General features: G+C 39.3%; 2 protein-coding genes across 4 annotated transcripts in view; one reads left to right on the top strand and one right to left on the bottom strand.

Annotated features, from left to right (window-relative positions):
- LOC101851218 (serine/threonine-protein kinase tousled-like 2) overlaps positions 1-21727 on the top strand; it is a 41272-nt gene extending 19545 nt beyond the window's left edge. For 2 of the 3 annotated variants that reach the window (XM_005107313.3, XM_035972149.1), the window contains exons 13-21: positions 387-468; positions 1353-1444; positions 3970-4059; positions 4713-4882; positions 6441-6579; positions 7742-7853; positions 8437-8544; positions 9591-9691; positions 11778-15146. In XM_005107313.3, the coding sequence (XP_005107370.1) occupies positions 387-468; positions 1353-1444; positions 3970-4059; positions 4713-4882; positions 6441-6579; positions 7742-7853; positions 8437-8544; positions 9591-9691; positions 11778-11934 (1051 nt within the window). In that variant the 3' untranslated portion in view covers positions 11935-15146. Of the gene's footprint in view, positions 1-386; positions 469-1352; positions 1445-3969; positions 4060-4712; positions 4883-6440; positions 6580-7741; positions 7854-8436; positions 8545-9590; positions 9692-11777; positions 15147-16106 lie in introns of those variants that run through there. The other variant, XM_035972150.1, reaches the window with a different exon arrangement.
- Positions 21728-23338: 1611 nt separating this feature from the next.
- LOC101849490 (tubulin alpha-3 chain) overlaps positions 23339-27664 on the bottom strand; it is a gene marked incomplete in the record, with an annotated part of 27777 nt that continues 23451 nt past the window's right edge. The window contains 2 exon segments of the mRNA XM_005107305.3: positions 23339-24071; positions 25566-25729. Coding sequence (XP_005107362.2) covers positions 23936-24071; positions 25566-25729 — 300 coding nt within the window.

The following is a 27664-nucleotide window of genomic DNA, read 5'->3' as shown; positions in this document are numbered from 1 at the left end:
TAGCTGGGATTAGGGAAGTCCTACTTTGAGAAGCTGTGTATTTATTTTCCTTTGTTCCTCTTTATGTTTGGGTGTTATTTCTGTGGATGAAGCGCGTTTTTTTTTTTCAAGACTTCTATTTTTACACTGAATAAAGTGGTCTGACTTGTTATGAAGTGATAAAAAAGTTATTTTCTGAAATGTGGCAAGAGCTGTTCAAGTTACTTGTGTTCAAAGGTGATAAGTAGTTTAAAGCAATTTTTTTACTTGAACATTAAAGGTGCTTTGTCATAATAATTTGTGCAGAAAAGTAGTAATGGCGTACCCATGTTGTGTTCATATACCTATGGGGACAACAGTGTTATATCAAATTTATTTAAAATGCAACTTTGTTTACATTTCCACAGGTTCAAAGATCATCCAATTTTGAATGAACGGTATCTTCTTCTTTGTTTGCTTGGAAAGGGAGGTTTCAGTGAAGTTCACAAGGTAAGTTCTTTTTAAACCAAATACCTCCAGAAATTACCTGTATTTTTTAAAGTATAAATGTATTAGTTTTATGATAATGATTGTGGGTGGTTTGGTGGGTGCTCTGGTGTGGTTTGATGATAATGATTGTGGGTGGTTTGGTGGGTGCTCTGGTGTGGTTTGATGATAATGATTGTGGGTGGTTTGGTGGGTGCTCTGGTGTGGTTTGCTTCTTCTTTCCTATCAAAAGTCTGTTGTCCTTATCTCCCTTCCTCCTTTTTTATGTTTGTTACACCTCTAATCTTTGGCACTTATATGACCTGATTGTGTTGCAAGTGCCGTAAAATTCTTACTAAAACAAAATGATAATGATTAACTGATTGTATTGCATAAACCAAATCTTTATTGTATTGAGTTAAAATTCAGTGAGAGATTGTCAAAATTAATGGGGTTATATGTTACATTGGGCTTCAAGAAAACCGGTAAGAAATGAATGATATGTTGGCAGGACTGATGACTTATTTGACCTTCTTTTTGGGTATTTCTATTAAAGTAGTGCAAGTTATGAAGTTTATATAAACAGACTTAATTTGCACTGTGGAGTTCATTGATACCATTAAATTGTTTTGGTGTCCAAGTCCTGAGCCTGTTACAAGCATATCTTCTAAATTTTCGTGGTGTCTCCTGGTTTAAAAAATTTTGCAATTATATCCTTGTTTCAAAAGAAGTCTGTAAGCTTATTACCAGGATGGCCGAGAACCAGCTACCCTTGAATGTAAATAAAATAATAATTAATTTGGGTTTTTGAGCATTTCATTTCAATTTCTCATAAATGCTGTAGTGTAAGTTAATGCAAAATATGTTAAAAGTTTTTCATTAATTTATTCACATTTTTCTTTCTCTAGGGATTTGATCTGAAGGAGCAAAGATATGTTGCTTGTAAGATCCACCAACTCAACAGAGAGTGGAAAGAGGATAAAAAAGCAAATTACATAAAGTAAGTCATAGTTTTACTTGTGTCTTAGAGATTTCTTTAACATTATTTGTCCATGTGGATCCATGGTTGTTTTTTTTTGGGGTGGGGGGGGATGCTGATGGGAAAAGCATTTTTGGCCAGTTTTGTAGGATTTTAACTCACTTTTTCCTGCCTCTGGTTTCCTTAGGATGTTGAGGGCGTGGGATTTTAAAGTTTGGTTTAAAAAAAATGTTTGTGTTTTTACACCCAAAATAAACACATTCTAGGTAATTTTGGAAGCAGGCTTTAACCCTGCTTGCCAGGGCCAACCCAGGCTTAGAGGGATACAACGTTCTATCGGGAAGATACAGATATTCAATAAAAAAAATTCTCCCTGCTCGTGAATCGAGCTTGGCTCTCCTGCTTGTGACAGGGAAGCATCTACCCGCTATACCACAGAGGCTAGTAAACAGTTTATCTATGGTTCAGAAGCCAGGTTTTCAATGCATAAGCTTTCCCGTAATTTGAATATTCTTTCATAGAAAGCTTGAAATATTGTGCAAAGCTGTAGCGGGATAATAACGGTGATGGAGAAAAACATTTGAAAAAATATATTTAAAATGCACCAAAACTGTCCCAGTTATTTTTTATTTTTATGTGTAAACCATGTTAGAAATTTAAAAAAATGCAGCCAAAATTACTGTTTGATGTCTAGATATTTCTTCTTCCTATGTGGTGGGTGGGTGCGTAGGTACAGTCTGTTCATTCTTTTCCTGTTGCTATTGATGCTTGTGTGTGGGCTCGGAATTTATTTTTGCTGTCCTGCAAGCAAGGTAGGAAGCTCATGGCTGGCTGAATGCAACTTGTACACCATGGCCTGGTTAGCATAGGCAGGGTGACTGCCAGGCCATGGGTCCTCTGGAATCCCCTGGGAATTAAAAAAAAATGGCCGAGACCCGGGAATACCCCAGGAATTTGAGGAAATTTTCAAATTGCCCCGGGAATATACATTAAAGCTCCTGAAGATTTCAAGACCAAATCAGATAACGTCCTTGGGTTAATTTTTGCCGGTCGTGATTGTGATATTTATTGGCTTTTCCCGGTCTGAGAGTACGTTTCAGGCGAACAGGCGAGTATGGCGGCAAATGGAAGTGTATGTGTGGTACCGAAGCTCGATCAGGAAAATCAAGATCTACTTTCGCTTTCGTTACCACCCAGAAATTTGCCGTAGTAGTCTGATAACGCAACATTTTTAACCTGCAGGTAGTTTTGGATTATGAACACTGTATCGCCTAGAAATTAAACCAATATTTGTCCAGTGCTGTTTCTTGTGAAAATAAAAAAGGAAGAAAGGAAAGTTATACAAGCGTAGGACTCTGGAATAGGAGGATTATTGATTTTTTTTTTTTTAAAGATACACTCTGGAGAGGGAAGATGGAGTTGAAGGCAACTCTGGATTACAAAAACTGAAATTGAAAACAAATTTTAGTATTTAGAATTTTGATTACTGCTTGAGCTCTCTGAAAAGCATGCGTTGGTGCTGGCCTTGTGTGGAATCGGGATCCGTCGTACTCTTACCCTGTAAGCCGTGTTTTTCAACTAAAAGGTTCGCATTTCATTGGATGGGCGAAGTAAAGTACATATATTGTATATCTATATTTTAGCTTTCGGTTCAAGATTAGCAGATTTTCAGTGTCACTGCATCTTGCCCTCCCAAAGGTCTTACACTTCTCACTCTGAATAGGTCTACTGGAGCCATTCAAGTTATTACTCAACTTGGTGTTTGAGCAATAATTTTTGTCTTTCACGTTTATTAATATTATATCAATCTTGACCCACAAACTGGTTCTTGACAGTCAATATTCTGGTTCTAGGCCTTTTATCAGGCTCAAAACAAGATTCATTTTGATATAGTTTATGTAGGCGAATATTATGAGGGGAAAATGTGAATATTAAAAATTCAGCACAGACTGAAATACCTAAGTCTCACAGTACTCTAGTGTCACACTGACATGTTGTTGACTGGATATAATGAATAATGTACCTATATATGCGTGTGTGTCTGTATAAATGGAGTGCCCGCTGTCGTTGTTATGTAACATGCCCCTGGAAAGTTGATGAGGCTCCCCCCTGGAAAATTGAGAAGCCGGGTTGGCAGTCACCCTGCAAAGGGGTGGAATTTTTTATCCATACTTTGTCTCTTTTATTCACTCTTCCATGGCAATCTGTTGACCGAGTGTTCATCTAGCCAAAAAAAACCACCCAACCCAAAACAAACAACCATAGTGTGGGGCTTGCCATCACAATGACAAATTTTTACCAAAAAACTTGTAATCCTAGCAGACTGGTCATTATTGCGATGATGTGCCACAGACTTTTGTGTCTCAACAAAAATAATCTTAATCCTGCTCATGTACAATTTGATGTGTAATTACTGTAATCTAATTATTTGGGGGCCAGCTCTTCTGATGTATCCTGTGCCTCTAGCTGTGAAGTAGAAAGGCGGTTGTCAAGAGGTACCTTTTTGCAAGCTTTTAAAATGTTGCCATTTTTCCATTTTGTTTCAGACATGCCCTTCGGGAGTACAACATTCACAAGACATTGGACCACCCTCGAATAGTCAAACTGTTTGATGTGTTTGAAATAGATAACAATTCGTAAGTGAAAAAATGTGATATTCCCATATTAATACGCTATTATGATTGTGATGTTACCACTTTCACTATAAACTAATAAAGCTATGAGTTTATAAAGTTGTCTACTTCTTAGTGTAGCTGATGTGACACTCTAATGATTTTTATTCTGTTATATGCACGTCTGGATTATTCACTAATGCACTGTGAGATATAATTCTTTATTGTAAAAGTTTACAGTGACTGGGAAAGGGTGGTTTTTTAAGGTTACCTTTTCACCATAGGTCACTATGGTATTAGAAGAGGAACGTTGTAACAATATGGAGAGTTTTTAAGTTTGTTTAATTTTGCATATAGAGACACATGATTAAGATGTTTTCCATGTCTTTATGAATGTGATTAAAAACACAATCTGCTTATCAAAAATGCTTTTTAAAAGTTCCCTTCACCATTATGTGTCTGCTGGCCATCTTCCCATTTTCCCAATAAAATGGGCATTGCTGGAGAGAAGTTACAACTAGTTTTTGCTGTGATAATGAAAAAGGGGAAATGATTGCTGTTATGTTCTTTACCTTGCCTGTTGAGAGTAATGATGTGTTAGTTGAGATATATCAATGGTTGTTGTTCGTTTTTCTGTTTTGGGTCAGCCACGTTATCTCCCATACTTTTGTCCACAGGTTCTGTACTGTGTTAGAATACCAGAAAGGCAATGACCTTGATTTTTACCTAAAGCAAAACAAGAGCATTCCAGAAAAGGAAGCGCGCTCCATCATTAGTCAGACGGTCAGCGCCCTTCGCTATCTCAATGAGATAAAACCACCTGTGATACATTACGACCTCAAGCCTGGTATGTGCTATGTTAAATATTGAACCCTCTTAATTTTCTTTTTTTTTCTCTTTTAACTTAGTGAAATAAGTTGCTTCTCGGGTTTTGATTGTATATTACTGTTTATTATAAAATGAAAGCTTTTACAGCTTTCTGTCATGAGTTTCAGAAAACCCCCCCAAGAATTTGTCATGTTGTACTGAGTACAAAGGTATGCTGATTCGAATGTAAAACTGTTTCCCAACAATTTCGATGAAGTCAAAGTTTCCTCAGGAAGGCTCTGTTTGACTCACTCAAAGTGACTGTGTGCAATTCCCTGCTATGTCTGCATTCTCCTTCATTCCTAACTATTACTTGTGTTTCTCATAACCTTCATTGATTGATGATACCCTCACTTTCACGGCTATAAGCATGGCTACTGTCCTGAAAGGTCAAGCCATACTTCCAGGATAAAATAGAGGAAACCATTTGTTCAAATGCACTATGGTTTGGTACAGAAAGACTTACAAAAGTCCAAACTAACTTTTTTGAACATTTCAGAGAGCAGCTGTAGCTTGGAGGAAAGGTCAAAAGGGTTTTGAATTCTAAAAATTCTTGTGCTATTGTAGATGTAGTATCATTGCTGGTAATGACAATGTTAGCTCCTGTGACGATGAAAAAGAGGGACTGAGAGTGTAGGGACTCGACTGAACATTTCTTGTGGGAGGCATAAAAACTTTCTTGACCCAAATCGTATGCTGTTGGGAATTCACTTCCTTATATCAAGATTGTTCATGGGAGGACATTCTCCATAATTCGATTATTTATTTGTGCTTTGTTGAGCGTACTGGAGTACTTGTTACTTGTGAGTGGTGCCTTGCTCAAACTGCTCAGATAATATTTTCAGTGCTCAGAGCAGTGCTGCTGGAGGAGTATCACTAGTGCTTGAGACTGGTGGGTGTTCCAAGCTGTGTCCTCCTCTCCTCCTGCTCAAAGACGCTGCGCTGAGTGAGCATGGCTCTTCCGTGGCAGATATTTTTGGGGCCCCACCATTTACTGACTAAATCTTGCACAATAGTCTTCCTTGCGAATATTTGGAAAAAGGAGTAACCACTCTCATGTTAGATTTATTTCTGTTTTCTGGATGAAACTCACCACTGAATCTTTAGAAGTCTGTTTCTCAACCTCACTATCTCTTACTACATGCAGTATCATTCACATCTATGTGTGTTCAAACATGAAAACATATAGGCGTATTTCCTTTTGATTTTCCTCAAATCACTTCGCTTTCTTTATTATTTGGTCTTTTATTGCTCATGAGGAATCCCGTATCTAGGGATGTGATAACTCACCGTTTCCTGCGAATAGTTTGTAGACTTCATAGAAACTACAAAAATAAGCATATCTAGGGAACATGTCAGAGAAAAAAAGACAGAACGGGGTCAAATGCAATTTGACTGCATGTATACTCTGTTGTTTCAGAGTACTGTGATATTTACCGATGACATGTGCTCACTAATATTAGTACGCTCACACCTTCAGTTTAGATATATATTCGGTTTATGGTAAAGCTGTTAATGGAATTTACTGTTTGTTGCAGGAAACATTCTTCTGGGCAGTGGGTCAGTGAGCGGAGAAATTAAGATTACAGACTTTGGTCTCAGCAAAGTGATGGATGAGACCAATTTCCAGCCTGAGATCGGAATGGATCTCACGTCGCAGGGCGCGGGAACCTATTGGTAGGTGCACTGGTGAAACTATTGCTGCTAAGGATGTCTAATCTTTAAAAAAAACTTCCCACAAAAACACAGAAAAATCAAGTTATCATTTTGAACATAGAATATGATTAGTGTTGGCTTTTCATTTTTAGAACATAGAGACAGGGGACTGAGCCCTTAGAAAGACCCAAAATATTAGGGAAGCTGATAAACTGACATGGAAGGGGTGTGTTTTTAGTATTTGTGTACCTGCTATACATCTGAGAGTTTCACACAAACAAGCAGCTATGATCAGTGAATATTTTGTATTGCGGTTTTGTTCTTGTCAAGCAGGAGCAGTCTCAGAGAAGTTAAGATAGATAAGATACATCTTTATTGTCCAGATCCTGGCACATTGGTTTGGTGTTCCACCACGAGTACACACACACACACACACACACACGTACACACATGCACACACAAGTAGGCTTACAATCACATGCATAATATAAATGAGCAGCAGTATAAACAATAATAATCGTAAGCTAGATACACACTCAATGTTATTTTGATGCATGCTCTAAGGTCGTAAGTACACTAAACACAAGATGGTTAAGATGGAAGCATTTTGATAGATGATGGTAAAAATGACCTTCTGTATCTTTTTTTGTTACAGATCAGAAGCATGGGTCTTTTACTTCTGACTGATGTTTTTATTTGAGGGAACAAGGGATGTTTCTTGTCTAAAAAGATGGAATTAATTTTCTTAGTGCAAGCTGTTATGTACAATTCATCCAAGTAGGGGAATGAAGATGTTGAAATTTTACCTGCTTTCCGTATTAGTCGATTTAATTTTTCTTTATCTTGTTGTCTTGTGTTCCCGGCCCATGCTGTTATACAAAAATTGATCATACTTTCTATGGTTGAATGGTAGAACATGGACATCAATAAAGTGTTGTCAGTTCTTACATGCTCGCTCATTAACTAGTTGATAGAAAGTCATCTCACCTCATGCTAAGGACAAAGGATGCTATTACGAATTTATACCACTTTTCCAGGACACTGAATTTTTATATGTGAAGCATACATGAAGTGCATTTTGCGCTTGGGAAGAAAGTCTACATTTCTTGATGAAGTAATTAGTTTTAAAAATTCATAATGTTAATGTGATGGAAAATGTAATTAAACATGTCTTAATTTGCAGGTATTTACCACCAGAGTGTTTTGTTGTGGGCAAAACTCCGCCAAAGATTTCTTCCAAAGTTGATGTGTGGTCCGTGGGTGTGATTTTTTATCAGTGTCTGTATGGCAAGAAGGTAGGTCTTTTTTACTCTGAATAGATGTTTGTTAAGTGCAGGTGAAGATGCTTTTATCTAATGCAATGTAGTTAAAATGTTTTTCAGTGTGTGTGAAGTGTGAAGCCGCTGGGGGGGATTGTTCGGTCTCCACTTGTAGACTTTTTTACAATGTAATGCATAATGGTCAACATGATGAAAAAGTGATTTCACAGAGCAGAACACCAATGCTAGTTGCTGCAGAGGAGTGATCTGTAATTGAGCTTGGCCAATAACGTGTCTTGCTCATGAGAGCAGTCACTCTGGTAACCACCTCTTTTACGCCAACTTTGTTAGATTTTGCCTTGTACCTATGTGTTCCCAAAAACTTAACTTATGTTACCTCTTGTCTGGATTGAAAAGATGGTTTCTTGAAAAGAGTCTGTTTCAACAGGTTCATTTTGAACATATCAAAAAGTTATAGCCAAGAAATGAAATGGGAAAAAAGTAATTTAATTCTATATAATTATGCCTTGTTTAGTGTTATTTTACGTAAAAAGATGTTATATTGTGTTATTTGCTGACAGGAATTATCAAATTTTTGTTCTGTCTCTCTTTTCGGCAGCCTTTTGGGCATAACCTGTCTCAGGCCGCCATCTTAGAAGAGAACACAATACTTAAGGCAACAGAAGTGGATTTTGCCTCAAAACCCCCAGTAACTCAGGAGGCCAAGGTAAGGGATAAAACGTTTTTTTATTGGGGAGAGTAGAAACTGACTATTTTTGTTGTCCCTGTTAGACTTTGCATTGGGGGCAATTCTTTCATTGGCTTGACTCCTTATCTCTGGTAAGCCCTTCTCAGCGACTCGGAACACATTCCTTCGCAATGACTTTGACGTCAAATTAGTTTTCAGCGGTTACCGAAAACAGGTTTTTTTTACCGGGCGTTCCTGTCTTGAAATGAAGAACTATCAAAACAGATTCACTTGTTTTGATTTAATGAACTATTTAGTGCCGTACATGTTATATTTAGATTTTTTAAAAACAAAGTGGGCCCAGGCATAGTGGGTTTACCCTTCCTTAGAGGAAAGAGTAAACATTGGTCTAAGAAGGAAAATGACCCACAGGGTTGTTGACGAAGTGTCCTTGAATAGAAGACCAAGGGTGGGTACAGCAGACATTAAAGCCTGCTCATGCTGAGTTGCTACTTGTTACCAATTTTTCATTAAAATCTGAGAGCCGTGTAAAAATGTGCAGCTGGAAAAATTTTCTGCTGTTCAAAGTTTGCTTGTTCCTTGATTACTAAAGGGTTCCTTAGAATTCTGGTTATGTTACTACCTTGAAGGAAATAGTGCTCAAAATCCCTTTTCATTGTCTTTTAGTTTTCCATGAAACATTCAAAGTAATATGTGTTGATACAAGTAATATTTGCTGATGGCGAATGCGAGTTTATCATGGATAGATGGGACTTTGAGTCTCAACAGGTGCTTCAATTAGCTCAAACCTTGTTGCAGTTACCTTATTAGACGAAAAAAGCGCAGATTTCATCTGTTAACACTTATATTTAGAAGCAGGTGTTTGGTAGGTACTCTGATGTGGTCTGCTTCTATTTTTTTTTTTGTGTTACTAATATCAGCATCTGTTCCTCTTGAAATGTTTGTGTTATTTGTCAGTATTAACAACTCGGTATTAACAGTAACTGCTCAGCAGTAGCTGCCCTTGATTGTGTTTGAAAAAAGTTGTTTTTATCTCTTCCACACTTTTCTCTTTTCCTCACTAGAATTTCATCCGAAGGTGTTTGCAGTACAAGAAAGAGTTGCGACCAGATGTGATGCAGCTGGCAGCGGACGACTACTTGAAGCCGGCACAGTTGAAATCTAAGTAAATAAACTTTACTTGGTCTTCTTTACTTCTTATAATCCCGAACAGCTCTTTCTAGAGAGAAAGCTGGTTTTGTCAAAGAAGAGTGCCATGGGCTCTCCCATGTGTGCAGTATTTGACAAAAGTATTTAACATTGCTGAACTGCCTGCAAAGTTGTGTTCATGCCTGCTTGCACTATGGCAGGCATAGTCTACAATGCCAAACAAAGTTCACTTGGCAATGTCGAATCTCAGTGGCCTGAGAAGGATGGTGTAAGCTCTCCGGGTGTCTGCTTCATCGTTAATGTAACCTGTTAACCCTCTTGCTGAAAGAGCAATGGACACTGGAAGTTTGCCGTCTTCAATTATTGTCTTGCCAAATCAAGGGTATGGATAAATGAAAGTGAACAAATAAATTCGTAATATATCTTGGTGTGTTGGAGGATGTTGGTCTTGGAGGAGTGAATCAGACCTCAGTTTTATGTCTTGCTCAAGAAATGTGGGCAAACGAGTTAGTTTTCTTAGGAACACTTGTAATGGATGTCATCATGAGGAGAACTGAAGGAAGGACAGTATGAGGTTGTGACTTGCTCAAAGTGATCTGTCGATTTACAGTTTATAGTTACTGTACTCTTTTCAGTTACCAGTGGAGAAGTACATCTCCTTGAACTAGTCACATGCGAGATATCAGTATTAATTAAGCTAAGTGTGCTTCAATGAGGATGCGGATGTGTGCTTACACGGTTATTGGCATAAGTTTATATATATAGTTCACTCACCTGCAATAATGTACAGTGGATGTTTATCAACATTGGGGGGGGGGGGGGGGACTGTTCATGAATCTGTTTCTCTGGCTAAGTACCTAACAGGGTTTTGTCTTTTTTAAAGTTAGCATTTGACCAAGTATTATATTTAACAGGGTTTTTTCCCCAAGGTCTGAAAGATTTATGGATACCAAGAAATGTATTCTCAAGTAAGCTTTGAACACCTGAAAGGAGAGGTGGCCAAAATCCATCACTAGTAATTTGAGTATGAAATTTAGGAAATTACTTTGCCAAGCAGCAATACTGTGAAATTGGAAATGAAAACAATGAAAATATTTTTTTGAATTTTATTCTTTCCTATCCTGTTAACTATTATATTAGCGTGTTGTGTACCCAGTGTTTATAACTAGCACCAAATTTAGGATGTTTAAATCTATACTTATGACTAAGAAATAGAAATTGGGTATTGTGGTAACAACCTTTGATTTTTAAGCAAGTTGAGAAAAGGTCAAGGGGAAGATCGCGTGGAACCTGAAGAAAAATCACAGCAATTGATTTACAGAAAAGCGGGAAGACATGGAATAACATCAAGAGGCTAGCCCAGGATAGAGAAAGGTGGAAAGTGTTTGTTCGTGGCCTATACCCCTTGTGCAGGATGAGAAAGGCAATGATGATGAAGTGAGAAAGATAAAATGGTGCTGTTTTTCCATTATTAGTTATTCTGTTGCTTACCGTGAGCAGTAGCTGTGGATACTTTGAAGGTCAGAATGCTTAGTGATAGAATAATAAAGTAAAGCTTTGAGCTTGTACTGTCCCAACAGTTCTCTCCCATTTGCTAGTGGACTCTTATTGAGCTGGGAGAGCTTGTACCACAACTGAGTGTATGGTTAATTGTTGGCACAGATGAACCCAACAAAACATAGTTTTAAGATGTTTTCTACAGACAGATTTCTATTGGTGTAGCTGTTGTGATTTTTAAGTCTTTCATTGCACATTTTTCCCTATGGAAATGAACGTTCTTGACATGGAGTTGTGGAAGATAAATGGTGAAGAATGTGAATCTTATTGTTGTAGAAAATCCTCCCTCTCCCACCAAGCTTTGTAATCATAAAGCATGTACATCCCTGACTCGAAGGGATTTCTTGTGTATGCGCAGCTGTTGAGCATAGAAACAAATACTATCTTTTTTCTTCTCGTTGTGATTTCTTACTCTTCTGTGGGGATCCATTGGCAGCTTTAATACTCCCACAAGGAACATGATGATGATGATCAGGGGAAAAAACAACAACAAAACAACACCAATCGTTTTTCACTTTCTCCCCCTCTCCCCTCACCACCTGCAGAACAGCCGCTGATGGTAGCCTGCACACCAGCATGGGATCTCACTTGGGCTCTGGAGGCTCGGTCATGCTGGTAACCAATGCCCAAGGGTCAGCCATCACCAACTCGCTCAGCGCCTCGCAAAATCCTTCTTTCAGCTTTGCTGACAAGTTTTCCTAGTCATGGCATCAACCCTTGCCGTCGGTGTAAGGCTAGAAAAAAAAAAGACTTGTGACTTTTGTTTCCGACATGACTTTGTGTGTAACAACAACAACAAAAATCTTCACGACTTACACGCAGCCGCTGGGTGCTTTGTTGTGTGTGTGTGTGTGTGCACTGTGTGGTGACAGAGTTGCATGATAATAAACTTCAGCGAAGTGAACTCATCACTCCCATCCTCTCATGGCACAGTCACCGCCGTGTGGGGCAGAGAAAAACTCATTATTCCATCGATTGCTGGACCATGTTCATTTTGCCGCTCATGTGGGTCGAGACCTGTTGTTGGATGACGTCTGCCTACATCACTGTTAACATTTCAAGATTTGACCGAGCCCGTTGTTGCACTGACTGACGGACCTTTCCAGCCTGGTTAATCATTTTCAGTAGACTGGGGTTTGAAGGGATACAGTGTTTCCATAAACATTGATTTAATACACGTTTCGTCTTTGGTTTACGCCTTGGGTTTATATGTTGTTATTCAATGTTCTAGGCTGCATTCTTTGTCAAGTTGTTAATTTCATTGGTGATATTGAAGTGTTCTTGTTCCAACCTCTTCCAAAAAGTTACTTTTGTGTCCCCTGGATTCTTATAAAAAGGGCTGCAAGGCTGTGACATTGCATTGAAAAACGTGTGAGAGGCACCGCATTGCAGCTCTTGGAACTGGAGGATCATAAAAACACATTCCTGCTGCTTGCTCCACAGAGGTGGGGGGAAGGGACAGAGTGCAATGGCAGCAATGTGTTGCCTTAAAAATAATGAAAGAAAAGTGGCTGTCCATGGTGCAGGTTGATATCAGTTGAAGAATACTGTTACTGGTGGGTGGAGGTGAGCTGTGTTTTTAGTTTTAGAATGCATTGCATGTGAAGGGAAGAAGAGATTATTTTGTCTCCCTTCTCTTCACTTGCAATCCACAATAGGGGCAGTAGCCATCTCTGTTTCTCTGATCCATGCTATGCTTATACTTATGTTCCCGATCCACTGTAGCCGTGACCAAAAGCTCTGTACGCCTTTTTGTCTGTGCCCTTTTTCTGTAGTCAGGTCCATCTAGTGCGCGACACAGTGTGTTGGGCTCAGGGTAGGAGAGATTCAGGTATATTGCCAAAGCTGCTGGTTGAAGGCCATTGTTACATTTGTTGGGTTTTTTTTTAATCAAGAGAGTAAGTCACCTGTTTCTATCAAAGTTTAAAAAGCTTGAAGTTGGCTGGGAAAAAAGGAAGCTTAATAGTTCTTTTGTTGTGTGAAAGGTTGTTAAATGTGACTCGTGCTGACAGTGGGGATATTTTTATTTGTAGCTATCTTCTTGACTATCATGTTTGAGACCCCTTTGAATCACACCATAAGCCATGAGTCTGTTAAAGTGATTACTTATTTTTGCACATTTAGCGCTTTGGCATTGAACAGTTTGAACATTCCATTCAAATATGTATAATGTGTCCAGGGATTCATCGAATATGCTCTCAACTCATTTGTCCCCTTTGTGGTCAAATATAGCTGCTAGTCTTTTTTGTGCGCTCATTTAAAAAGTTATTATCCAAGGTAGACCGACATATGGAAGTATTGGGAGGAAAAAAGTACTTGTTTTGGACAGTTGTACATTTTCTAACCTGAAAAGGAAAATGGGAACAAAACCAATACATTTGCTTGCTCGTATACTTTGTGGAAGCGATTTTGAAAACGCCTTTAGCAGGTAGGTACTTAAAATTGAAGTTAAGTTTAGAATTTATTTCCCTTAACCAAAAAGATTCTCCATTTTTAGAGGTACATTTCAGATAGGAAACAGTGTAGTTAGTTCATTTCTCAGGTGCTTCAGTTGAAAAGATATATGTCTTGACCTTCCTACCTTTCAAGTAAAGCAATGAATACTGTTGATGTTACTCAAAGTCCTCAGCAGTAATAACCAGTTTTCATGTAAATCTTGCCTTGAAAAGCCAAATTGACATCACAGATATTTCATCCAAAGATTTCCACAGCAGAGAGTTTTCAAGTTTCTTGCCATGTATGTTGTAAGATCAAAAGAAAATGATTGATCCTGTGTATTTTTTAAACTATGTGTACAATTTTGAAAAATCAGTGCAACATATAGAGAAAAAAAAAGTGTTTCTGGACAATAGGGAAATAGTTGTCCCGAGACTTAATTCCAGACTTCATTGACTGTGGGCAGACTGCATCTTTCTCATCAATGGGATAGTAGAGATACAGTTGGTTGGGGCTAGTTTTATTTGCATTTTAGCTTTTCTTTCTTTTTATCCCCAACAGTTGATTTTGATCCATTTGGCTTGGGTCCTTCATAGTTGTCAACTTTATCTATGCCTATAGAATTAGGACCACGTGGCTAGGAACTGAAGCGAGAATCTTAGAGGTTTAAAAAAAAAAAGAAAGTGGTAGGGGGGGGGGGGGGGGGGGGTGTACTCTTTCTTTCCACTTTGAATTTGCGGCTAGGTTACATTAATCAACAGTGTGAGCAACAAAATTTGTTGTTTTGATGGTACAATATCGGCATATGACTTGTGAGATGTACGGATTCAATGTTAAAATTTTGACATTACATGCCTTTGTTCTGTGATATGGAATTGTACTGGTGCATGCTGGGGAAAAGCACATCTGTGTAGACTAAGGCTGGAAAAAATGCCAGATTTCAGTTCCTTTGAAACAAAAATTAAAAAGGAAGCTGAGACTAATTATCCACCTTTCTTGTACTCTAAGATATCGAATAAAGGGTGGGGGGTGGACAAGTGGTCCACAATTAATAAACGGGGGGTGGCACGCTCAACCTCATACCTCTGTACTAGTAGGGACGAATCTGTTTTATTACTCCTTCAGTGAATAAAAGAACAAGAGATCATGATATTTTAGTGATTTTATTTTAAAATTTTTTTTATATAGTAGAGGGTTTTACAGGTCATATGAGCACCATTAGTGATTTTAGAAAGTTATTGTGACTACTTTTCCCATTTAGGAACAAACCAGTTTCATTAAAAAATATAAACCAATGTACTAAGGTTTTTAAAATGCACAGAAAACTGAGGTAGCTAACCCGCTACCGATACTAATACTGAGGGTAATTTGCAATTTACAAAGAAAAAGAAGTTTCGTTCAGATGTCTAGTTTCTAGATATTAATGTTTCACATGATCATTAGTCGTGGCAAACTGGAAAACATTAGACGGGGGTGTGGAATAAGGGGGGAATAGGGAGCAGGGGGGGGGGGGGGGGTTGGCAAAAAACTGAAAGTCAATGGGGGGCACACACGCTTATTGGATACATTAGAGTGCTCAAGTAGATAATTACAATTGTTGAACTTAATGTGTATTGAGGAAATGCAGAGATTCAAAGCCAACTGAAATTCATAAGAGTGGGAGGATTTAAGACCAACAGTTGATGCCATCAGTATTTTAGTGTGGTGTAGATTGTTCTTATTCGAGCAATGGTTACATTTTTTGTTTGCTGTCGGAAAGACTTGGTTCTTCTGACCCATTCTTGTGACAAATTTGTAAGACTGAGTCACTTGTGTGAAAGAAGTCCCAATACTTGGCAACAGTTGAGGAATTTATGACTGCATGTTGGCATAATTCTTTGATCACACTGGTCTATTTCACGAAAGTTTGCAACAACAAAAATGTTTAAAGAATTAGGCTGACAATGGGCCCTTGTGAGATTGAGTATGGAGAAATGTGACGGAAGCAGTGAACTCCTCATTTGACCAGACTGCAGTTAGTTTTTTAAAATCTGGTGCTGAGTCAAGTTTTTTGTGAGATGATGGTAGATTGTGAATGCTGCCTGTATTAATTTGTCTGCCAGTCAATTGGAATGAGGTGTTTTTACTTTTGTACTAATGCACACACTTGACACACATATACTCGCTCACTCACACACACACACATACACAAACACACACACACATTTTTACCCCTGATAACTGAATTTTTTTCTTTTCCACTTTAATGTCCATACCATGCAAAATTTAATATCATCCTCAAAGTTTGACTTGGATTCAGGGAATTGAGCCTCATTTTGAGTAGTTGCATGGGTCTGGCTATTGGTTGTGTAAAGCTGAAGATTGTGTTGTGGTAGTGTGTGTAGTGTGGCGTTTGGAGCATCCACTTGTAAATGTCTATTGCTTGTTCATCCTTTCAGAGCAACTGCTGCAGGGTATATGGATATTGCCTGAATGTGAAATCTTCATACACGCGACTTGATGTGGCCACACCAGTGTCGGGGTCAGGAATGCGAAAGATGCGAGCTGTAGAGAGCTAGTTTGGGTACTGCTTGGTTTGTTTGCCAGAGGTAGAAAGATTTACATTGTGTAGGGACTCTTTTTTTTATATAAAGTTGCTAGTTAGGTCATTGTTTATATTCTTGTATACTTTTTTTAGGACCCTTACCTGATTTCATTTCTTTCATTTAATGTATTCTGTTCAGTTTTGGTTTCTCTCCCTCCCCCCCCTTTTTTTCCCCCTAGAACCAGTGTTTATTTTTATATTTAAGCTTTTAGTTGTATGGAAGTTGATTGCATAGCATGATGACTTGATGTAAAATGCTGAAGGATGAAAAGAGTGGGGATAGAAAAGATATTAGACTGGGTCTGCGTAAAGCTTTTCCTGATGATTTATATGTCTAACCCGAACTGGGAAAGAGGCTTTTTGTCTCCCCCGTGTTAACTGTCTTTTGCGAGCTGTGCCAAATATTAGATTTAGCATGACTAGTGGGGTTTTTAAAAACGTCTGAACCTTGCATTTCTCCTTTTTTCGCATGTTCTGTGTGGGTTTGTTTTTTTAAGCACTAAGTGAATATTGGGTTGGCAATAGGCCAGTTTGAAAAGTTTGAATGTGCTTCTCTGATATTACACACTGAACATCCTGCTGCAGTGGTTAGAGCTAGTGAGAGAGCTTTACAAATGAAATTCACTCAAATTATCAGTTGGTTTTACTCAGTAAAGGCTGCTCTATGTGGCAGTTTTCATGCTCACTCACTGCAGACTTCATCTCAGCTCAACAGTAGCTGAAACTGTTTCTTTATCAAATGTACACTTTCTTTTTATTTGGCTTATTTCCTTGTTTTTTTAGGAATACTTGTTGTCTTGATCAAAAGGAGCTTTGTTGAGTGATATGTTGGAGGATGTCGGCTTTTTAAAAGACTCTTCTTCTTGTTTCAAATATTCATACTTTTACTTTTTGACCTTCACGCTGCTTTAGAGAGGAGGTGATGTTTGTGGCTGAGGGCATAAAGTTGTAGGTACCCTGGACTGTAGGACCTTGTTGGAAACTTTTTCTTAGCAGACACAGTTATGCCTCGTACAATATGTTGTCATGGTCTTAACTCAGTTGCCCAAGTAATTTTTTTCAGTTTTTCTATTGTCGGTCTAATGGTGAAAATGCCTCTTATTTGTTTTATATATTCAGTGCAGCCAGGTCTTGTTTCATGTAACATACTAATAATCCAATTGTTGCCACATTTTCATTTTTGCTAAAATCATTGACTTTGGTTAACACTTTTTAAATTTTCAAAACACCAAGAAATTGACTGACTAGAGTAATAGTGTTGTGACCACGACAGTTCATTGCTGTAGGGAATAGGGTATTGTGAAAGAGAGTCGATATCGTTTTGGTATTCAAAGATTCAAAGACCAAAGCCTGTGGAGTTCCTGTGCCTTTCTTCATGGGTAAGCACAGGGCAGATGACCCAATGAAATGGAAACGGAGTTTCACCGGTCATGCGTACTCACAAATCAGCAGATTTGGGCTTTCATCTCGTGTTCTTAGATCTTTGTTATATATTCCTTTTTCATCAGTTCAACATCATGGTCTTTCTCCTCCTGGAAATACAGTTGAACCAGCCATTGTTGGGGAGAAAACTGGTCATTTAAGACAGGTGGTCCTGTTGGACAGTGTCATTACAATATAGAAAAGACAAACACAAGAGGGAAAGTGTTCTTTTAGACAGGTGCTTGTCAGAGCAGGTTCGACTGTACAACCACACACATGACTAGAACAGTTTTGATGGTAATAATAGTAGTAATCAGTAATAGTTATGTGGTAGTTTGTAAATTATGAAGTCCTGTTTGTTGATGAATCAGTTTCTTTTTGCAGACTTAAGATATTGAACTCCATCTGAAATTAACCACACCCTTTACATGCTTTTATTGTAAAAACAGGTCATACTAAATTTACAGTAAGTTGCATGATGTGGTGGGACCTGTCAAAATGAGGTTTTCATTATTGAAATGTACTTCCCAAATTCAATCGAATGTCCACGATACAAAATTTTATTGGTGTGGGCATATTCAAAGGGGAGAAATTGTATATGCTGTTAATGGGGTTGTAAAAATGTTAAGGCAAAAATATTGCTTTCAGGACAATATTTCATGGCTGTTCTCAGTTATTTGGCCTTATTTAGACTGTCCACCAGAGGGTAAACAGTTTTGGTAGTTTTCCAAGTTCTATGCAATTTGGGATGTCTTTGATAAGGGTGAATTCATTTGTGCACTGTGAGCATCTTTGTTCATTCTTATTTCTGCTTTGAATTACGACTGAACTCCTACGACAAATTCTGTTTCTTACTTTCATAAATGTGAAAAATGTTATACATATTATTAGTTTGTGTTAATAGAGACTATTGAAATGTCCATACAGAATATTAATGAAAAAGCAGATTTCTGTCTTGTCTAGTTCCTTGACTCGTTTGGAATTGATGTTTTAGAATCATCTGGGCAGAGGGGACAGATGTGTAGTGATACTCTGACCTTTGAAGGTGCAGTTTTTGTCATATCTCTTACCTGTTTTCCACTTCAATGCACTTGTACATTAGCATTTTGTTACTATCACTGTGAATATGTATAAATTACGTAAGCCAACATCACACATGAGTGTAAGGCTGCGGTTAGTCTTTTTATTTTCTTCTTCTGCATGCATGTCTAGTGAAGAAATGTAGTTATCTTATTTTGCCCTTTTTTGTCCCATTGACTCTTCATCCCTCTTTCTTTGACCCAAGTTTGTTCAAACTTCAAAATATTTTGTACTTTCATAGTTGTCCAGTTTATTTGCATCTCATCTCATATTGGCTCGAGGAATATGGGACATTAGATTCGCATTGTAGTCAATTGCAATCGTTTAAATTGGCAGTGCTTGGTACAGTGCATGCAGATGTGCTCTTGCCCTGAAAACGTATTTGATCCCCCACCTCTGTTGGTTCTGAAAATTTTGGCCTGCTTTATCGCTTTTTAAAAATATATCCCAAAGTTAGTTAGAACTCGTTTGTCACTTTGGCATCCCTTCTCACCATTTTAGTACTTGCCCATGAGGTGGTGGATGGATAGGTTCCCAGCTTGTTTGGGAAGGCTGCTGTGTCTCAGAGTGCATAAGCAAGGACAGATGGCTCAAAGTTGTCAGTTCTAGTCTTAGGTTGTGTGTTGACAACCAGTGACACTGACACCAAAGTGCCAGTTGTTTCAGATTTTCTCTTGTGCCTGGCATCTGTCTTGCAATGGTTAGACTCTTTGCCCTGCTTTCAAAGAACGCGAGTTTGATTCCCACAAGAAGGTATTTTGACAAGTGTCTTTCTGCATAGATGTATTACACCTAGGGTTGACCGTCAAAGGCAAAATGGAAGCAGCCTGCCTCCTTATGTTTTTGTGTATATATGGGGTTGTGAAACATTTACAAGACGGTTCCACTGGGAAATATGTCTCAACTGTTTTTGGTGTTTATTACCTGATAGTACAGCTGACAGGTCTAACTGATATGGAAATGTCAATCCTTTCTCGCAATGATGAGTGAAGCTTGGCTCAAATGAAAATTACAATTTGGACAGTTTTAACAAAATTTTCCACTAATTTATTCGTAGAAGTCATCTTAATGCTAAATTGAAATGGAAAAAATATAAAATTTAAGCTCTCATTTTGCATGGGGCTTTTCTGTTGCTCATTGGTATTTTGTTGTTTTTGGCTGTGGCCCCAATGGTACATTGTTGCAGATATTGTTATGTATAGAAACATTACTGGTAATGGAACATCTTTCACCTACCATAATTAACCATTGCTGGGATAAAAGGGGATAAAAAAGAAATCTTAACAATTGACACGGTGCCGGAAGTATTCTCTATGGGATGTAAGTAATTAGTTCTCTAAATCTTTTGTATTACTTTTCTTGCCAAATGAATCAAGTCTGTGTGTTGTCCAAGTGGCGTTAGAAACCTTTTTCCCCTGGTCTTGCATGGCCCAAGTTGTGCAGGTGATGTGCACTGTAGGGCAATACAGTGTCCCCCACCCCCCCCTCCTTTATTTTGTGAGTTTTTTGTTTGTTAAATCAAAGCATCCCGAAAAGTGGAGCCTGAAAAAACGGGTGTATCATCGTGAGCTCATTCATTTTGTCTGACAAACTTATTTATTTATCTCTGTCTGACAACACTAGTAGAACCTATAATGTGAAATGAATGTTGTCAAATTTGTAAGTCAGTTTAGTCAGTTTGCTGAAAAGGGAAGGACCCACTCTGTAGCTGATTGAAAGTGTCAAGAGGGTACTTCCTTTTTCCTGACCTTGTCAAACTTGGAAACTCTCCGAGTTATGAGGTCTGTGCTCGCTCTCCCCCCCCCCCCCATTGCTGGATGTTTAGCCATGTTTTGTTTACTTTGCCACAAATTTGAGACAGCAATGCCTTATCACTTTGTAAACATTTTTGTCACTTTTTTGGTAGATGTTTTGGAGCAAGGAGCCTGACTTTGACCTTCTGTTTATTTCATGCTTTATTTTTGTTTCTTTTCTTTTCTCTCATTTTACAAAATAAATGCATCTCAAGTTTTGAAGTGTTTCGTTGTACACAGGCCTGATCCCTTGGTGAGGAAAAGATGTGTAAAAAAAAAAATCAGTCCAAACTAACTAAAAAAAGCAAAACATCTTCTTGCAGCAACCTGAAGGAGCAGGAATAGAGTGGAGAGTGTATGTGGTTCTGTTTGAGAACATGAGCTGTTTTTTAGATGAAAGGCAAGTGTTGAGTTGTGAGGACGGGACAGGTGCAGCTGGAATGGTTATGTTTGTTTTCTGCAAGCTGCGAAACTTTAAAAAATTCACTGTAAAATTTATGCGTGAGCACTTCTCTTTGAGGAGTTCGTTAATGCTGCTTGCGCATGTTTTTTGGTTTTTTTCTCTCATGTACGCGTGTGGCATGTATGTATCTGCAAATTTGGGTTCGTGTGTTGCAATGAGTTAATTCATGTATATACGTATCGGTGTGCGTGTTTCCAACATGTATATAAAATGACCTTGCGGCATGTATGTGACTGCGCACACTTGGGTGTGTGTGTGTTTGTGTGTGTGTGTATGTGTGTGTGTGTGTGTGATTGATTCCATTTCTTTGTGTTGTGTGAGAGGGGCAAAAAATCCCATAGCTATGTACCTAATATCGACTATAGCTTGCAAGACTATCATAAGCTATTTTCTGTGAAGTTAAGCAGAAAAACTTGCAGTAGTCTTGCCAGTAGTGGTTGGGTTGTACAAGATGGGAATGGGTGGGAAGTGGGGGGAAGGGGTGACACACAGTTTTGCCCCTTTCACACAACCATTGCTTGTGGAGTGACTGTGTGTAACTGAGTGTCTGTGTGACTCGTGAGAGGCTGAGAGGACGCCAGTGAGCGTGGGTGTGCGCAGGGTGGCAGTACAAGAGAGCTGACCAAGTGTGTCTACCTGACGATGATGATGACGATATTATTATGCATTTCTGTATAGTGAAATAAAATGAATTGTCTTGTTCTCATGATGTTCATACCCCCTGTGTTTTGTGTCATTAATTTGTTAACTTACTTGAGCATGATTTATCAATGTCATGCTCATAACAACATAGGGGGAACTGCTGTTTTTGTCTTTCCTCATCCTTACTATGGTCACTATCCTCCACTTCCTGTGTATTTTTGTCACTCTCTTATGTATGTACTGCTATTTCCGGGATGCCTTGATAGTCGAAGCAGACTTTGTGCTGTTGAGGCGACAGAGGTTAGTAGAGTAAGCCTGATTCCCCGTTTGGACTTCTCTGATGACATCCACCCCTTGGCGCTCATACTCATATGACCCTATGCAGTTGCGAGCGCCATAAAACCTTACTAAAATTAAACTAAGTGGAAGGACAAGGGTGTGCTGCCAAAAATAGTGTAGTATGTTACTGTTGTGAACCATTTTGATGGTGCTTGGCTCTGCTACCAAAGTATATCTGGTTTTGTTCCAGGCTCGTAGAGACAACGTCAGGGGCTCTTGTGGTTGAGAGGTTACAGTGTTCACCTCTTATTCAATAGGTCCCGGGTTCGAATCTGGACGGCGAAAGAGTTTTTCTGCAAATTTTTTTTCCAAACCACCTTTCCTGCTCTCTTACAACGTTCTGTTGTCTGCTTTCGTCTCCACTTTCTGCCCCCATCCCCTCATCTCCTTTGTCCCCTCCCTGGGCTCCTGACTCTGAAGCCTTTCTACTACTACTCCTTGGCTCCTTCGCACTGCTGTCTTTCAGCCACACCCCTGATCTTATGTATGGCAGGTAAGATCTTTTACCGAGTGCTCATTGGTGGATCGACAGACCCATCGCCCGATTCGGGGCCGGAAAAAAAAACGCGTTTGTTTTTTAGGCTGCGAGTCGGGCGATCAGTTTGTGCCACGATGGTCGTTTTTTGCGCCTTCAATCTGGCTAGCCCCGCCTACCGAACCGAACTGATCGTGTCAGTGGGCATCCCCAATAACACCTAGCTTTCTCGGATAAGGGTGAAAAATCTCGGAGTTCCCATGTGCAAGTTGTGCACGTTAAAGGTCCCTTTGTGGTCCAAAATCTATGAGTAGGCTGTGGTTGCCACCTGGGCAAAATTCAAAATTACTTGCTAACTGAAAATGTTTAATGTGTCCCATGGGCTCATATGACCTGACGCTGTTGCGAGCGCCGTAAAACACTTACCAAAGAAACAAAAAGAGAGTGAAAGTCACAGTCAGTAGATCTAATTTGAAATTCTATTGCATTTTCCATACCTTTAGACTAAGAGAAGGTCAATGTAATTTTGGTAAAAGTGAGTGAAAATGTGGAGGTCCAGTTAAATCCGACTCGTACAGCAAACTACCCGTATGTCACCAATGCCCTATGGTTAAGTGGGATAATGAATATGACAAGATCTTTAGCTGGTTGGGTTTTTTTCTGTTAAATTTGGTTTCTCTGCCTAGTAGGCCTACTCCTTTTTCTTTTGAATTTTTTTTGTTACCCGAGGACTGAGATTGAGATGAAACCGAAAGAAGTTTGCCTCTCCCACCCCAAAAAAAAAAAATTAATAAAATATTAATAAATTCCAAAATCCAGAGAAAAAAATAACCAAGACAGCATTTGATAGCAAAGACGAAGCAACAAACAAGTGGCAGTGTGATACATGTATCAGTGTTGATTTTATTCAACATCCTTTTTGTGATCGGGGACTATAAAAATACAGACTGAAAAACGGACTATTTTGCATCAGTCTGTGTATGGGTATCATGGGACAGAATAAAATGCTTCCCTGCGCCAGCCACTTTATTTCACTACCGGTACATCTGGCATCATATTTTAAAGGCTGTTTTTTGTATCATTTATAATTGCTCTTAGCTCCAGTCTGTCTCTTTCTCAAGAACATACACACGCTCATGTACACAAGCATCAACATTACATAGTCTCATATTTGGTACTAATTAATCTCCACTTATCACAAAAACAGTGATGTGGCACCAAGGGTATATTGCTATTACATCTACATGATTGTGATTTTCTTGCCCGTAGTAATTGTTCTTGCCCACAATCTGTCTTCCTTTTTCCTTGCACTGAATGCCACGTTTGTTATCGTATCGATGTGCCTCTCTTCACTCAAACTCAAAGAGTAGTTGCTTTACGTTTATTTAAATCCTGGTAATATAATTTGGTATCAATTCATGCTCGGCAATCACGAAAGCAGCGACTCAGTGACGTGGCTTCTATCTAGTCTAGTATTCTTCCTCTCCCTCGTCCAGTTCCGCCTCTGTCGAGTCGACGCCCACCTCCTCGTAGTCCTTCTCCAGGGCAGCCAGATCCTCTCTGGCCTCGGAAAACTCGCCCTCTTCCATGCCCTCACCCACGTACCTGGAACAACAGGGGAGGAAGAGGTATTATATCGTGTAGGCCTACTTGGGGTTTTGCTTGTTATCTGCTAGTACAGGTGGTGGTACAGAGTAGTAGTGGTGGTAGTCGCAATTGTAACAGCAGCACCATTAGAAGTAGTAGTAGTAGAAGCAGTAGCAGTAGTAGTAGTAATAGTACATTTAATGGTAGTAGTAGTAGCAGTGGCAGTTGTATTAGTAGCAGAAATAGTAGTAACAGCAGCAGCAGCAGTAGTAGCAGCAGCAGCAGCAGTAGTAGAAGTAATACATAATGATGTTGATAATAATAAATGAATTTTTTTTTTCTTTCTTTGGTTTGAGGTAGGTTGTAGAAAAACATCCTCGTCACCCTAGAGAGTTCACACTGTTGTATGACTCGCAGCATATAGCAATGTACACGTAATATATCCTACACTGAGCAATGGTGTTTTTGCTTTTTATTTTGTTTTCCCTCACAGGGTTATAATGATTATTTTGTTGATTAGTGCCGCATTTCACGCCGCACACGAACATACGTCATCCAAAGTAATGCAATACGTTTAGACAGCAAAACTTGTGGACAGGAAAAACAAACAAACAACAACCGCGGTTTCTGGAATGAGAACTAAAACATTCATCAGTAAAGGGCCGGGGAATGCGTTGTCAGACTGGGCTCGGAGTGGAAAGCTGAGATTTTCAGGGTTGGCCAAGTTCGTAGCCGACTGTACCGTAGCCTAAGCAAACCCACGCAGAACATAGATTTGCATTATCAAACCCCGATACCGCCTATCTTGAAGTCGGCGGTACAGCGGGGCTGGCGGTATAGCGGGAAAGCACCGATTGCTATCTTCAATAGTAATAGTAGAAGACTGGTAAAGACTAGAGAAACTGTAGCCGGTCGTGCCTCATCTAGACCATCTCTTGCACGACTGCCATGCGCAGGGGAAAAACGAGAAGTAAACAAATACACGTGCAGCTCCAGCTAAACTAGATCTATACGACGTACATTTGAACTGAAACTCGATTTCTTAGTTTAGTAGACTGTTGAGAATGGTCGGCCTTTGTTCTGGGTTAGCCACACACAAGTAAGACTTTGTTGTATGGTCAGTTATATGGACGTTACTTCACTTTCAATAGTAAGGCCGCTTCTCCTGGTTGCTCATCGTATCTTCTGTAGGTTAGAGCACAGAGGGTGGAAAGTAATCTTACTGAAACAAACCCTCAGTCAATCAGCCAACGTTCGAGAATTTGGGGCTGTAAACTAAGGTTGTCTTCACTTTAGTCTTGTCTAGGATGATACAACTGGGTCACCACATCCACCACCAACTTTATGTGCGGCAATAACAACAACAACAACACAACAACAGCAACAGCAGCAACAGAACCACAACTACCACCATCACTAAAAAAATCACCACAACCACCATCACTACAACCACCACCTACAACAGCAGCTCTAGCGACAGCAACAGCAGCAGCACCAACAGCTGTTACTCACCAGTGCACGAAAGCCCTCTTAGCATACATGAGGTCAAACTTGTGGTCCAGTCTGGCCCAGGCTTCAGCGATAGCTGTAGTGTTGCTCAACATGCACACAGCCCGCTGAACCTTAGCCAGGTCTCCGCCGGGCACCGCTGTAGGAGGCTGGTAGTTGATGCCCACCTGGAAGCAGAGTTTAAGAAACGTTTTTGATAAGCCTGTTGTGTGTGCATAATCAAGAGTCAACATCCTAGGATTTTGACTCAACGTATTTGGTTTAAGCCAAATAAACAAACATGGTAAAAGATAAAGGGGAAGGACACCTGGAACCTGGAGAGGAGTCACAGAATGACGGGCAGAAAAGTGGGAAGACGTGGAATTATATCGGGAAGCTAGCTCGGGATAGGAAGAGAGGTGGAAAGTGTTTGCTCATGGCAGGCTTATAACCTGATCCAGAAAGAGAAAGGCAATGACGATGAAATACGCAAACACCTTCCTTCATATAATAAAGAAACATGTGCTTTTCTTTTATAATTTCCAGAGCATTCATTTGCCTGCCTCCACCACACACACTTATTTTTTTTTGTTCTGTTTTTGTTGTTGTGGGTTTTAACTTCTTTCCAGACACTTAATATTATGTTATTTCCAGTATGGATCTTGTTCACGGACGATTAGAGTAAAGCAGATGGGTGGTAGGAAAGAGGACTAGTATCTAGACAATACAGCTGCATTGTGTTATGTGTTTAGGAGATTATGTGTCTTCACTTAATTGTCTAATCTTTTATGAAGGCGTCCTTCACTTTAAGCTGAGAATTGTAAGCCTGGACAGTGACACTGTTTTGAAGGATGCTGTTACAGGCCTAGATACGCGTGAGTTTTAAAGTAAGGAGAGCAATTGGGGGAAAAAAATCGTTTGTACCGGAGACAGTTTTTAAATATCATAATATATTCGTAGTCCCCTTCAATCCACATACCATCTGATAGACTATCTCTATCTACAGTCGCTAATAATTACTACGCTATCAATTAGGGTCAATAATGATAGCAGTTTATTAATTTAAAAGTACTGAAACTCTCAGTGGAAAAAAAATTCCCCTCGTGAAAATCCACAACTCGTACAAAGAGAACATCAAAGAACAAAGCAGGGATGACACGTAAATCCCTCTTTTATGACCTCACGTGTTTTGTGATTCAAGCCTGGGGCACGCTCGGGCTTATTAAATTTTATTATGCCTTCGCCATCTGCTGTTCTCCAGCGTTATCATTCATCAATAAAACATCATCTGTACTGCTTCAGTCCTGTGTGATGAATACATTAGGTTTTTTAAATCTTTCATAAGGCATACGTGTCTGCAGTCTGCACATTTTGCTAAATATACACGCTTGCCCACTCTTAGCCGACCCTGAAGCCCTGAAGCAGTGAAGACCTAGTCTTTCTACTTTCTATTTCCCATAACGCATTCTAATGGGACACTTCTATTAATCTTTTATTTCGCACTCCACCAAACGGGTGATGTCTCGTTGTTGTTTGTTTGTTTTTTGTTTTTTTGTTTTTCTTTTTTCTTCTGTCAATGAGTTTTACTGTCTTAATGTTTTGCATTAATTTGAGTGAAGTATATTTATGTGTGCGGGGAAAAGTGGCACTAATCAACAAAACAAACACATCCTGTGAGGCGAGGGAGTGGGGAGGGGTAAAAAAACAACCAAACAAAACAACAACAACCCCCCTCCTAAAAACAAAAACATAACAAAACAGAAACAAACATCAATACAAAATGTAGGATTTATTCTTTGCTGTAAACGGACCATACAACAGGGTAGATTTTCCATGGTATGACGAGGACGTCTTACCACCACCACCACCACCACCCCCACCAAAACAACTGCTACCAAATTATGCTGTTGCTGTTACTGCTACTACTACCCCCAACACCACTGCTCTGCACCACAACCAGCACAAGAAATTAACAGGCAAAATTCAAAGGAGTACATGCATCTCTTTCTTCCCCAGATACGTTTTCGAAGATATGAGGATGGAGAGTTTCTATCCATTCCTATGGTTCTCACACACACCCCCCCCCCTTAAAAAGAATACCATTTATGATAATCTTGTGTATT

The sequence above is a fragment of the Aplysia californica genome, unplaced genomic scaffold (assembly GCF_000002075.1).
Source record: "Aplysia californica isolate F4 #8 unplaced genomic scaffold, AplCal3.0 scaffold00591, whole genome shotgun sequence".
NCBI classification, from domain to species: domain Eukaryota; kingdom Metazoa; phylum Mollusca; class Gastropoda; order Aplysiida; family Aplysiidae; genus Aplysia; species Aplysia californica.
The sequence above is the reverse complement of the archived record's forward strand: the minus strand, read 5'-3'. Positions and strand labels throughout refer to the sequence as shown.